Source organism: Cryptomeria japonica, chromosome 11, assembly GCF_030272615.1.
Source record: "Cryptomeria japonica chromosome 11, Sugi_1.0, whole genome shotgun sequence".
Taxonomy (NCBI): Eukaryota; Viridiplantae; Streptophyta; class Pinopsida; order Cupressales; family Cupressaceae; genus Cryptomeria; species Cryptomeria japonica.
Genome location: NC_081415.1, coordinates 626,336,017 through 626,350,721, shown reverse-complemented (window position 1 = coordinate 626,350,721; position 14,705 = coordinate 626,336,017). Strand labels below are relative to the sequence as shown.

The following is a 14,705-nucleotide window of genomic DNA, read 5'->3' as shown; positions in this document are numbered from 1 at the left end:
TGGAAGTCCTTTTTGTCTTGCTCTTTTGATTTTTTAAGGCTATCTCTAGTTCTTGCACATGGGCCCTTCTCCTCCAAATTTGTTTCCCTTTATCAACACAATCTAGATCAATAAAGGCCTCATCAGTAGAAACATTAACTCGATTCTTTTGCCATTTGTCCACTAGTATTTTGATACTGTCAGCACTATTACGAATATACTTAAAACTCAAGTTAATGAGATTATCATCAACCCTCTTAATCTTGGCTTCTAGAGTGCCAATGTGGCCTTCACAGTCATTTTCAATAAACTTGCATCATTAACAACTTTTTCCATCATTGGAATAATTTTCTTAATGTATCACCCTGCATATCAACCTTACCTTCACCCATCTCAAAATCTTACTCTTAAGGGAATAAAGAGTGAATTTATTTTGCCTAATATTGCCAAGGATGTTGCCATGTCAGGGGCCATTACTGAGGAACAACGAAAACTCCATGCTCAACAACTCGAATTGATTTATTCATAGTCCGATACTCTTTATGAGTTGATTCCTCATGCACCCAGGTCCTCTACGAACTCGTCAACACCACACTTAGGTTGCAATATACAAGGTTGTAGGCTAAATGAGTCAGATGATTCTATATCAAACCCAACCTACTAATACTCAGTTGAACTGGTTCATTTCCAAAAAAAATCATTTCAAAATCCTAAATTGATCAACAACAACATCACTAACCACTCCTAATAAATACTCCAAATGTTCCTACTCAAAATTCAGAAGAGGAGAATCCTTATTCAAATCCCTAGGGAAAGGAGGCCAATCAAATTTACCCACATTCTTTGGAGAAGAAGATGATGGAAAATTTGCACCCTTTGCAGAGACCTCCATCCTAGGGTTATCATTTAAATTATTAATTCCTTCTGAATCATCACCCATAATATCCCAAGATTGAGAACATGGAGAAGGAGAGTCCCTTTTCTTCCTTTTCCTACATCTACCCTTCTCATCCCGCAGGAGCTTCAAAGACTTCCTCTCATTAGGGTTTCTTGTTGAGAGAGTGGGTGAAAATAATTTTTAGCCTAACAACTATTGTTTCATGAGCCTTTAAAATTTTAGGTTTAATTTCTTTACCATTGTTCTATGCCTAAAAAGAGTAAAAAGGTCAATAGTAAGAATCTTTGATAAAACATAATTACATGCACATAGATTTACACAAATTCTTTACATATCCCTCTAAATTTAGAGGCTTTTAAATACAATGTGATTTAGGGTACAATAAATTTGTAAAATTAGACTTAATAAATAAGCATATATATTTTAAATATGTTTTATTGAAAATTATGCAAATTAATTTAAGAGAATTATTTAGGAAGCATTTTATGGAAGAGACTTTAGGATGAAGGATATGTTGGAATTTTACAGTGGAAAATAAGAGGCCTTACGTTGCCTTTGAGGTGAGAAAGAAGTTTCTCTTAATTAATGTAATAGAGTTTTTTTTCACATTGTATGCATCTATAATTTCTAACATTAATTGTTATAAAAATATGAGATATTTGTTTTTAGCATTAATTTTTATAAAATATGACATATTTCTTTAGCATTAATTGTTGAGATAACCAACTTTGTAAATTTCTAAGCTTTTAAGACTTTAAACTTGTCCAATTGCTATAAAATCTACAAAACCATCTACTTGTAAAATACTCTAAAAATCCAACACTTGCTAAAATATTTTAAGAAACACTTACTAAATTCAATCATAAACCTCTATCAAATTTATAGTACATTTAATATAAATTACAATCCATCACCTTCTTTTGATACAAATGCTAGTAAGAAAAACAAAATGCAATGAAAATCAGAAGAAAAGATTGATGAAAAGAAAACAAGAAAAACAAAATGAAAGCAAAATACTCAAAAAAGATTAGTAAGAAAACCTGACAAAAATGAAAGAAAGATTACAAAGAACTTATTGATGAAAAGAAAACTATAAATATATAAAAATATCGATTTAAAAAAAAGTGTAATATCTCTCAATGTTTTTTACATAATTTTTTAATATATATAAAAACAGCTAATTATAAAATTATTAAGAAAGCATATTCCACATTTATACTTCCATTCAAAATATCTTATTCCTTAAATTATATTTCCCCAACATAATATTTAATTGTTCAATTATCACCCAATAGAATTGATACATACAAATATATCCCACAACCTCCCCCAAAAAGGAAAATACTTCTTTCCTTTTGTCGTTTAGCACATTTTAGTGGCTCAAGTCTGTCATACCAAGTCGAACCAAAAAAAACAAAATTAAAAAAAATATAATTTTTTTTGTTCCTCTAGTTAAAAAGAAGCCGCACCTAACATTTGGAAATAAAATATTTCTTGAGGAGGACGGCAGGGTTTAGTGGTAAATAACATCATCGCTTAGGAAAGAAAGTTAAAACCCCTTTTAATAAAATTATGCATTAAAAAAAACTAAAAAAAACCATCATCGCTTAGGAAAGAAAGTTAAAACCCCTTTTGCCTTTCCATCGCCATTATTACCAAACTGCAAAACGTGCACATCTCGTGGGGTCCACAGACGCATTATTTTATACCATAAAATAAATTGGAAATGTGAGGCTTTTATGGGGAAAAGGAAAATGAAAAAAAAAGCGTATCGGATTTTGGCGAAAATTTAGTCGAAGGGACTCAGCGGGACGACGTTTAAACGGTCGTTATGTTTAGCGGAGGAAGAAAGCAGAGCCGTTCTTTGCAGCGAATGGAAGGCTCTTGATTTTGTTTTTAAAAAGGTATATACGCACTGTATATATTGCATTGCATTCCCGGCTGTCATTTCACGCCCTGCTTTTCTATGTCCGCTTCTCGGTTTTCTACATGTACGTACGTACGTATATATATATATATTTTCTGGTGTTCTGATATTTTATTTTTCCTCCTTTTCTTTTGACTGTTATCTTGGCCTTTCGAGAAGAGCATCTGCATGATCTCTTTCTGCAGGTAAATAAATGAGCATTTGACTCGAGTATTGCATTTTTTCTGTTTTGAGTTTTAATTAGGGTTTTAATTTTTCGCCTGTTTGAAAATGGAGCAGTTGTTTTCGAAATAAGCATTTCGGGACATTTGCTTCAGAGTTTTGGAAATTGTTTGTTAATGTGAGTTTAGGAAGTTATGATATGTTTTCTGGTTTGGAAGAAAATAAGTTGTTGTGTTATGGTATTTGCAGTTCCATGGACAGTGAGTTGTTTTTTTTGGAGTATTTGTTGCTGAAACATAGTCCGGGTTTTGAGCGTGAAGTGGGATTTCTGTATCGTAACTTTTATAGTGTAATTTTTAAAGATATGTTATATGGAGAGTATTTTCAGCGTAAAGGTGTTATGGTTAGTGTTTGTCTTATGTTGATACCAAAGAGTGTCCGACTTTGAGTTTCTATTGGATTTTGAGCTTGAATTGGGAGTTCTGTATCATTATGTTTTATGGTTCAAGTTAGAAAGTTATATTGAAGCGATTTCATATTAGGTTTCGTAGTTTCTGTTTCAATATTCCGTTCATGCGAAAACAGGGTCTAGTTTGGGTTTTGCGCTGAGATTGGCGTTTCTGGATCATTAGAGGTATGGTTTATGTTTGTAAGTTATGTTATGTGGAGGGAATTTTCAGCACTAAGGTTTATGGTTACTGCTTGAATCTTACATTAAGGTAGGGTCTAGTTGGATCTTGAGCTTAGACTGGGTTTTTATATGAATAACTTTTTAGTTAAAGTTATGTTCCGTAGTGGGGATTTCGGGGCTGGTGGACAGTGTTTGAATCGTACATTGATGCAAAAGCTTTGTGTAGTTTGTGTTTTGAGCTGAGATTGGGGTTTATGTATCATTAGCTTCCTACATAAAGGGTTTACGGTATATCATGTTGGGGAATGGATGCTGTTTGAATTTCATATGATGCACAAACGGTTTTAGGTTTTTGAGATTGAAGTGTGGTTTTTGTATAATTATTTTATTAATACTATTAGCTGTGACCAGTTTCAGTGCCAGGGATGATCGTTATTTATTATTATTTGAGTCTTACATTGATGCAAGAACAATTCATGGTTTGGTTTTTGAGCATAAATTGATGTTTCCGTATCACTAGATTTATAGTATAAGTTTTGCAAGTTATATTGAGGGGATTATTAGTACAAGGGCATACATTTATTAATTTAAATCTTATATTACTATTTTGGGTTTTCAGATGCAATTGGGTTTTTTGCATCATCATATTTATAGTGTAAGTGTATAAGTTATGTTTAAAGCTTTAGGAAATTTTTGGTATAGGAGCTTGTGATGGCCTTTTGAATCTTCAATTGATGCAGAACTAGGGTCTGGTTTTGGGTGCAACTTGGGATTTAAATTTTATTTTTCAATTCTCTAGTATAAGTTTTCAGGTTATATTATATTGAAGGGATATTCAGCACTAGGGCTGATGGTCCGTATCTGAATTTTAGATTGGTACAAAAATAGTGTATTGTTGTATGGTGTTTGAACTTAAATTGGAATTTCTTTATCATTTTCTCTGTAATCAATGTTTGTAAGTTGTAGTATGTCGAGGGGATTGTCACTCTGAAGACTGGTCGGTGATGTCTGAATTTTATATTACAACAATTGTTTCTGGTTTGGGTTTTGTGCTTAAATTGGGAATTCTTAATCATTAAGTTTGCATTTTAAATTTGTAACTTGAGGGCATATTCGGTGCTAGGGCTGATGTGTGCTGTTTGACTTTTATATTGGTACAAAATTGTGTCCAAGCGGTTATGTTCATAATGTATGAAGTTTTTTGATGTTCATATCCTTATAATGGGATAATGTTCCACATTCATGTACTTCTGCTTGTTATTATATTAGTGATTTTGAGCTTAAATTGGGTTTTCTGTGGCACGGCCTTTCTTATTTTAGTATGTAATTTGGACTTTTGTGATTACAGCACACATCCTTGTAGTAGCGTTATATAAGAGGCAAGGAATGTGCCATTGAGGTGTTGAATGTGTCCAGTTATGGCATGGACAGAATCCCAAATCAGTCAGCCCCAGACCCCAGTAGTGAACAGTGTAAGGGATCAGCAGGATCCGACTGGCAATAATAATGAGCTCTTGAAGAAAGCACCTGATGGAACAATGAGTCATCCAGTGAATACTATTAGTTCTTGTTCTAATCTTACCTCCCCTCTCCCTGCTGATTCTCCCCTTAGAAAGTTTCAAGGAAAGGATGCACTTTCATATGCCAATATTCTTCGATCAAGGAACAAGTTCATGGATGCACTATCTCTATATGAAACTGTTTTGGAAACAGACACAGGCAATGTTGAGGCTCATATTGGAAAGGGAATTTGTCTCCAAATGCAAGGTTTGACTCAGCCAGCATTCCAAAGCTTTGCAGAAGCTATTAGATTAGATCCTCAGAATGCTTGTGCTTATACACATTGTGGGGTTTTATACAAGGATGAAGGACACTTGTTACAGGCAGCAGAGGTATGTTGTGCTTCTAGCCTACAAATCTATATTTCTCAAGAATAACTGAGATATTTTAAATGATGTTTGTAGGTGTATCTGCTTTGATGTAGAAACTCAATGTAATATCTGGCCACCTGATTTGCACAGTCCTTTCTTTTCTTGAAGGAAACAAGTTTTGATGAGCATATTGTTAATGTGATTATTGTTGAGTTTGTTTTGAGGAGACTTAGGTTGTAATCATTTGGACATTTTACTCACCAAATTATTGCTGAAGAATTTATTTGGTATGTCTTGGCTCTAGGATGAACTTTACTCCTGTAACTGTATGTTTCTTCAGCATGGACAATTATAGAAGGAAAGCTTATTGGATGCTATATTTATAACCAAGCAATGAACTTCCTTATATTGTTTCAATTAAGAAAACGTTTGGGAGACCTTCAATGAATAACATAAGAATTGTCCATTATTTAGCAGATCGCAGGCAAAATGAATATATGTTGGTGAAGTTTAAATAATTGCGCGTGACAAAGAACTTTGCCATAAATATATTCTCTGATCTTACTAAACTTTAATAGAATTGTAGCCTCTAGATGTGGCATTTGAATCCCTTTCAGTGGCCGTGTAATTGCATGTGAACATGTTGCCTGCTGACCTGTTGGTAGTAATGACCTGGATTTAGGCTATACTAGTGCCTGTTACTCAGTTTCTAGAAATTTACAATTTCGTTTAAATTTTTTTGTGGCTTTCTTGTTAGTTAATTTTTTGTTCTATAGTAAAAAAGTGCCAAATATCAAAATACAATAGGGCATATTTAAAAGTGATCATTTGGTAACCAACAATGAATGTGTTAAGCCCCTGAATTTATTGTGAGATGACTAATAATGGAAACCCGATATGGTCTCCAAGAACTAAACAGCTGAAGTTGAACCCCAATAGCTTTATCCAACACAACTCTTATAATTGATAAAGGGGGCTTCTCTCATCCGTTGAATTTTGAATGGGTCATAGCTAAGAAAATCTCTCAGATAAGATTCAAGAAACCTATTTAAGGAATCTTGCACCTGTCTAAAATTCCTCGTATAAGTGTATTGATAAATATAAAATTGGTACAAGTGTTTCTCAAAAAGTAATAACTTTTCTTGGATGAAAATCCCCAAATAAGTCAGTAAAAGCAGTGCTTGGTAAACTTAAGCCCAAAATATAATTGTTTGGTAGGTCATTTTATCAAAATTTTGAAGGGGAATCAAATGAGACTGAATAAGCATAAATTTATCCAATGATTTTTTTTGGCTACGACAGACATACTTCATTGGCAATAAGCACCATAATTGCAATCATGCTGACCATGCTTTAAAGTCCATAGAAGCAATAGTCTGCAAAAAATTGCAATTATACTTGATTAATCCTGAATCCTGGAGCCAGGTGATTTATTCCCTTAAAAAATCTCGATTCACGAAAAAATTGTTGACCAATCGTTGACCCAAATTTCAATGATTTTTTGCATTTAAATCATGTTAAAAACCCCAAAAAAGGGTAAAAAAGTGAAAAATCATTGTATAAACTTGCAAAACCCTAGAAAAACTTGTGAAATTATCGAATTTCTTATAAATAGGGTTGATCCAAGACAAAATCAGAGTCAATGTGGAATCAACATTGAAAAAGTTTGTTATTTTGTCCATTTTTCGGGGGGTCATCATTCCCCACACTTGTTCAAATCCTGTTATTTTGTCCATTTTCGTGGGGTTCATCATTCCCCACACTTCACTTGTTCAAATCCATGAGCTCAACGACCCAACAAAAGCAGAAAGCCCGTGAAATCAATGGCCTAGCAGGGCTTTGAACCTTGGTGGCTGCCTCACCAGTGGAGTGTTTCTACCACAACACTAAACGTCTAAAGACATATATAATATATATAGATATAAATATATGATATTTAATTTATAATTGATATAGTTAATTTTTACTCAAACAGAGACATACAATTCATTATGTGAGCAATATATCGAAAGTGCTCCATAAAATAAATCTGAATGACAACAAACAAGCTTACATAGTTGTAATAAAAGAGCTTGCAACACACAATCATTAAAATTTGTCTCTACCTAAAATAGTAGTTGCAAGCTAGGTATTGCCAAAACCAGTGGCTTGCTAATCTTTTACTTCAGCTAAACAAATGCCTTTTGTTGAATTCTACCCCATATAAAAGACTTACCAATTGCCATCAGGGAGTATAAAGCATTGCAATTGTGGAATATGATTTGATAAGCTTTCTCAAATATTGAACTACCCCTAGAAAGCTCCTTGCCTCAATTACAATGAAAGTCTCGGATCACCTCAAAATGGCTTCCACTTTTATTAAATTCCTAACAATAGCTGGATCTCTGTCTGATAATCTTTGATCTCAGACTTAGACAACTATTTGGTGTATTTGGTGACTGCCCAAATGAATATTTGCCTATGTAATGAGCAATATGAATATAAACAACAAAAATCAATTTTCTACAATCACGGGTTAAACTCTATTTTATTTACTCTATATATCTCTATGCTATGGAAATGTCCTTAAGTTTAAAAAAAAGTAGTTTGTGTCTATTTTTCTACAATTTTTTGTTATTTTTTAAAATCCAAATTTTTACCCACTTTTTTCAAAAAATCTTGTACTTCTGGTTTGCCGATTTCTTCCCCAAATGATTTTGTTTCTATGATATAAAAAAGCATTGCAATTGTGGAATATGATTTGATAAGCTTTCTAAAATATTGAATCAAACCTACAAAACTCCTTGCCTCAATCACAATGAAATTCTTGGATCACTTCAAAATGGCTTCCACTTTTACTATTTGTCTGTTAACTTTTGATCTCAGTTACCTCATAGACTTGGCTAATATTTGATCTCAGACTTGGACAACTATTTGGTGTATTTGTTGACTGCCCTCTTAAAAAGTTAACTGAATATTTTTGCCTTTGTAATCAGCAATATGAATATAAACACCAAAAAAATATTTTATATAATTCATGGGTTAAACACTATTTTATTTGCTCTTTATATCTCTATTGTATGGAAATGCCCTTAATTTTTTTAAAATAATAGTTTTTCTCTTTTTCTACAATTTTTTATGTTTTTTTTAAATCCAAATATGTTTCCCCATTTTTTGCCGATTTTTTCAAAAAATCTTATACTTTTGGTTTGCCGATTTTTTCCCCAAACGATTTTTGCTACTATGCATTTAAACAATACAATATTGAAGTGCATATTGATATGTTATTTTTTCTTAGTGTTTTTGGTTGGGTTGCAATCATGCTCACTTTCAATTGTGGATACCTGTTTGTGTTTTAATGACAAGCATAATGAGCTGATAGATGTTGTTTTCTAACATTTTTAAATTCTTCCAAATTGGCAATGTAAAAAACTCTTGGTGAGGTTCCAATGCTGTAGGGTCCTGAGCTAGTACAGGTCTAACAAGAGGTCATTGTTCTAGAGGTATCACACATGACAAAATACCAAATGATAGCAGAGCCCAATTACTAACTATGACTTTAACAGGAGCATTGCTTGATTGTAAACCTTTAAATTTCCTGGCGTTTGTATGGGTCACGATGAATTTCAATTCTGTCTGTGGCAATATCAGTGGTTCCCTGGGTGTGAGCCTTGAAACCAACTGTCAAGTGGTTGTCTGCCAGATCTCACTGGGACATGCAGAAGTACTGTTGTGTAAACGCAAGGATGAAATCATAAACCCTCAGCAGAAACCAATTGCTAGGTGATATCGACAGCAAAATTTAGCAGTTTTAATTTTTTCAACATTTAATTATTGACAAATTCCAATACTCTGGTGAGTGGCACTATTGGCATTTGAGACTCTTGGCAGTCATTGTTATTGCTAACAATATAAGATTAATCCCTAGTCATTAAAGTGCCAAATAGTTGGTATTTCATAACAGTTACTGCAACTGATAATTACGTGTATATAAGTGTACCATTATTAGTTAATATTTAACCTCAATCTTGGTGAAGTGGTTGCCAAAATGCATAGCTAATCTAATTGCAAACACATATTCCAGAAGTCACACAATGTTTTAGAAGCCCTCTGACTTACTACACTTTGGTAGCCTATTTGAATGGATGGTTCCATTTGAAGGAAGCTTATTTGGAAATATCTGATCTTATCAAGACTCGGATTTGTGACATTTTGTAAATGGAAGAAGGAAGTTTTGTTGCTAATGATGGTACGAGGCTAGTGCATCTTAAGAGGAGGACATCAACATACCTAAATAATAGATGTTTTTCATCAATAACTATAATACTAAATAAAATAATACGGAAGCGTGACCTAATATCTCAAAATATGCCCACGAGGTTTATATACAAATTAAGTACCAATTTTTATTATCACCTTTTGACAATGAATATTTAGTATTTGCAGTTATTTCTGTCTGTACTACTTCACAAAGATAGTTTTCAAATTTGCTATTTAATATTTATAATGGAATTTTCTTAATTTAAACACTTCAATAAATTTAAAGACATGGAAAACTTTTTGCTTCTTTTGCTTTCATGTCTCCTTGTAGAGTATAAATCTACACATCTTTACAAGATTTTCTGCGACCATAAACCATAATGAATCTTACCCCTTACATAATGACTATGATTTTCATAACTGTGGTAAATGCTAGTTGCTATTGATGCTGCCCGTTTGGGTTTAGGATTCTGGTTTGGCAGTTGCTGAATTTTTCCCCAGGTTTGGTACAGATGGGTTTGGATTTATCATATATATAGTAAAAATCTATGTTTCACCACGTTTCCAGGATGGAGATAGGAGGAAATTTCTCGATGCATTTCCAGGATGGGGTTATGGAGGTCTTTTTTAGGGGATGACAATTAAAAGAAAACAGGGGAAATGTAAAAAGAGAGAAAATTTCAAATATACATATGATAAGGCATTCACCATAATCATTAAACAATAGAGTTGACTTTTCTAGGTGCCTGTATGAACCCACCCAGACATTTGGAAACGTTTCTTGTCAGCAGAGGAGTTTAGGGGATGGCTCAATTGCTTTTTTGAGGCATCCCTGTATCCCCAGAATGTCCCTAATTTGGGGACACTTTTAAAAGGGCAGAGAACATGTCCCTGGTTTCCTTACTAAAAATATAGAAAAGTATCCATTATTTGCACTAAATATGCCAAACTGAATACATATGTGAGAACACAGTTGATAATTGATAAGGTAATGCCAATTGTCAAATCATAAATGTCAAAGACAAATCAAAATGGTTTATATCATAATAGCTTTACATGTGGATTTGAAATTGACTTGGCAAACCAAAAATATGAATGGAGTTCAATTAATTGGTGTGTAAGTGGAAAACAATTAAAAAAAAGCTTTTTTTTTTCCCATCTGGCACAGCCAAGGTCAACTTATATTTTATGAATTTTGGACATAGAGCTGGGGTTTGGGGGCAGCACCTTTGTTGTGATATAGTGTGGGGTTGAGTGGCAGAACCCCTGGCACCAAGCCTTTGAGGCCATAGGGACCTTCATGGCACATGACATTTTTAGTAATTTTAGCATTTTCCGTCAAGTGTTAAATCCTCCAAAAATGCACTTTAGTGTTCATAAATTTTTGTTATTTATATATTTTTTGGTTTTAAAAAAAATTCAAAACAAAAAAAGCTACCCTTTTAAAAACTTTTGTGGGTGGTCCCTGGGTTTGCCCAGATAGTGGTTCCCGGCCTTTCGGTTTGGCACTGGTGTATCTGAGATGTACCCAAGTCAAATGGTCAGCCATGGGGCCGGACCCAAGCTGGATCCAGATCAGCAGAAGAACCTGTCCCATCGACAAGGGTTCCTGGTGAATTTGGTATCACAGCTGCCAATTAATCTGTGCTTTATGAGTTGTTAGGCTTTGCCATTTAGCATGTGACATATAAAATTTTTAGCTTGTGCAAGGTCATAAACAATTTGAACTTTTCCTCTGTTAATTGGTTGCAGGCATATCAAAAGGCTATTACTGTGGATCCTATGTACAAGCCTGCTGCGGAGTACCTAGCAATTGTCTTGACAGATATTGGGACGAGTTTGAAACTTGCTGGAAATGTCCAAGAAGGGATTCAGAAATATTATGAAGCCCTGAAAGCTGATAGCCGCTATGCTGTAAGCTGGAAATTTCAAATTCTCATATTACCTAAAAGATTATAATTATGCCAAAAAGAGTTTAGTTTTTATTTTTTGTCTTTTCTGTTCTCTTTATTGTAATTCTAGAGCATGATCAATATTCAATATAGAGTTATGTAATCTGTGCTGTCTATGTTTGGTAATACAGCCTGCTTATTACAATTTAGGGGTTGTGTACTCAGAAATGATGCAATATGATATGGCGCTTAGCTGCTATGAAAAAGCTGCATTGCAAAGACCTATGTATGCTGAAGCATATTGCAACATGGGAGTCATATATAAGAATCGCGGTGATTTGGATGCTGCCATTGCATGCTATGAAAGGTAGGAATTTATGTGATTAGTGTGTGTGATATGATTTTTTGAAGATACTGTACCTGTTTTTAATCTAGAACTGTTTTTGATGTGCCAGAAATTTGTTTTTGACAGGTGTCTAGCTGTGTCGCCAAACTTTGAAATTGCTAAAAACAACATGGCGATAGCTCTTACAGATCTTGGTACCAAGGCATGTTATGAAGCTTTCTGGGCTTTATTCCTTCTTAGTTATCTTTATCCTTAGATTTTGTTTTTGTCAAATGGAATGCATTTTAGTTCAATTTTTTTAAGGAATATGAATTATGTGAAGGCTTTGAGTTGATTATCTATGAGGGCTTACATTACTGGCCTTGAGCACTTGAAGTATGTATATTTGCAGATGCTTAAATTTTGAAGGGCCTGGATGTTTAGTTTTTATTTCTATGAAGAACCGTCTCTCTGAACTGATTGCCATTTACCTCCATTTTTTTATCGCACTTTTGATTCAAACTAATTATCTGAAATTGATAGGTGCCTTATTGTTTATATTTTATTTTCACATCTTTAATAAAATAACTACTTTGTTGGTTTATATGCAAATCCAATGAAGTTATATCCTCCTTTCTTTTAACTCATCTTTTAGCAGAAATATTCTTAAAAAACCTTAACAATTATAAGTAAACAAGGCACAGACTCTTCAAAAAATAAGGAAACTATGAATTTTTTTAATGGAATTATGGATTACAGTGAGTAGCAGTTAATATAAATAAACAGAAATTGGATAGGCTACAAAAGCACTCAAAATCTAAGAAGATATAAATCAAACCATTTCACCAACTATAAATGAAGTCCAGGGACAACAAAAAAAATCGCAGAATAAAGGGTTGCATTCTGCAATCTCACTGGAGAATAATGGATTTAACTTATGACATGGGTCATTCATAGGGACTAGGACAGATTAGGTTTAGGAATATCTTCAACCTTTAGGATCTGGATCATATTTTCTCACCCTGAGCTAGCATTCAGGAAACCGAGTAGATGTTGTGTAAGGTCGACTGCCATTTTCTTGATTATAGGAAATCAATAGTTTTCATGCTATTTTTTATTCTAAGTTCCCATCACAAGACTTAATGGGACACACATACTTTTTGGGGCTTTTGGATTTTTGACAACAAAACAATTGGGGCTCAAACAGGTTTGCATGCTCTAGTACTTACTTTTCGTAATATATATTAACAATCTAGACTAACTACCTGAGGGGAGTACAGAGAGCCCCACTTATATTTTCAATAACAAGCATTGCTATCTTATGGTCTCTTTTTGAAATTGAGGTGGGTACCTATAGATAGTAGGGCTTTATGCTAGGGAAGGTGAAGATGTACTGAGATGGGCAAACATTCTGCCCAACCCCTCATAACACTTATATAATATGGGTACTGTTCACGGATAGAAATCTCAGGGACATCTTGTGGGTTCATTCACTGGGGGCTTGACTCATTTACCAAACATCCTGCTGGATGGACCTCTCTCTACCAGTAGGAGGTGCCTTTCTTTTCTCTACCATTAATAAGCCAGGGTATTTTTTGAAGAGTAGATAGAGGTCTCCACTCTTTTTGTAATATATGATGCCCTCGTTGCTTATTCTATGGGACAGGTTTGGGAATGGGAAAGAATGAGATCAAATTCAGCTAGGTCAAAGCTCTGCTGCCCCGAGTACCCTGCTGGTATGTGTTTGGGATGTGCCCAGAAGGTACATGGGATGGCAAGGTTGTTCCTTGGGGCTTTACCCAGGCTAGACCTGGGGCTACTGAGCATAAAATAATTAAAATAATAAAAAACATAAAAATATAAGCATTACTATATTCTCCTTGAACTTCTCTAGATCCTTTGTCATACCCATTTCCTTCCAACACTGATGCAAGTGTTCATGAGCTCTGTCAAGAATAATGGCTTTGTCAAAGTGCCATTCACAATTTTGTCCTGAACTGTCTTTTGGCTGTCACGGAAATGCATGAAAATTCTGTTTTTGGCACTCCTCTTTTCGTGCACACTCTGCGACAGTCTGGCCATTGCACTTGCCGCTTGTGTCATTGCGTACAGTTATTGTAACCCTGCTCGTGCATACCTCTTTTTTCTTGTTCTTAGTCAGTATATGTAGGACAGTTTTCACAACACAAAAACAAGCATCGTTCTCCTTTATTTTAAGTAACTTGGGATTATGGTTCTGCATCCCTATTGTCTTTTGCGAATAATGTTACATTGCAATAATTTTTACAACTTGAAGCATACGTTTTATCAAATTTTAAATTATTCTATGTTAATAATTAATATAATTAATTTTATATTAAACTAAATAATATTAATACATTATACTGTACTAAAAATAAAATAATAAAAAATATATAAAAATACTGTACCCAAAACTGTGCTTGCTAGCTTATTATTGTTTTCTTGTGTATGTAATCTTTCTCAATCTGTTTTCTGTTTTGTTTGTTTTGCTGTTATATTAAACTCTACTATTGTATCACTTTGCCCCCTTATCTTTTTGATTTTGTAATTTAAGTCACGATAAAATTGGTTGCCTTTTTCTTTATTTCTGCTTTCCTTTCCCTTCTGGTTTCTTGGTCATTTGCCACACTTTATCTATTTAATTATCTTGGCCTACCACTTACCTTTAATTTCTCTTTGATTGCTATCTCATCCATTATGTTGGATCATGGACTATGATCCGAAACATTAATGAGGAAAAAAGTTTACATTGTATTGTGC

The 14,705-nt window shown here is 33.9% G+C and overlaps 1 protein-coding gene across 2 annotated transcripts in view; it reads left to right on the top strand.

The window, feature by feature from the left end:
• Positions 1-2,629: 2,629 nt before the first annotated feature.
• The window catches only part of LOC131063143 (probable UDP-N-acetylglucosamine--peptide N-acetylglucosaminyltransferase SPINDLY), a 119,202-nt gene continuing 107,126 nt past the window's right edge, over positions 2,630-14,705 (top strand). For both annotated transcript variants that reach the window (XM_059213863.1, XM_059213864.1), the window contains exons 1-5: positions 2,630-2,781; positions 4,946-5,489; positions 11,460-11,621; positions 11,791-11,966; positions 12,072-12,147. In XM_059213863.1, coding sequence (XP_059069846.1) covers positions 5,004-5,489; positions 11,460-11,621; positions 11,791-11,966; positions 12,072-12,147 — 900 coding nt within the window. In that variant the 5' untranslated portion in view covers positions 2,630-2,781; positions 4,946-5,003. The remainder of the gene's footprint in view (positions 2,782-4,945; positions 5,490-11,459; positions 11,622-11,790; positions 11,967-12,071; positions 12,148-14,705) is intronic.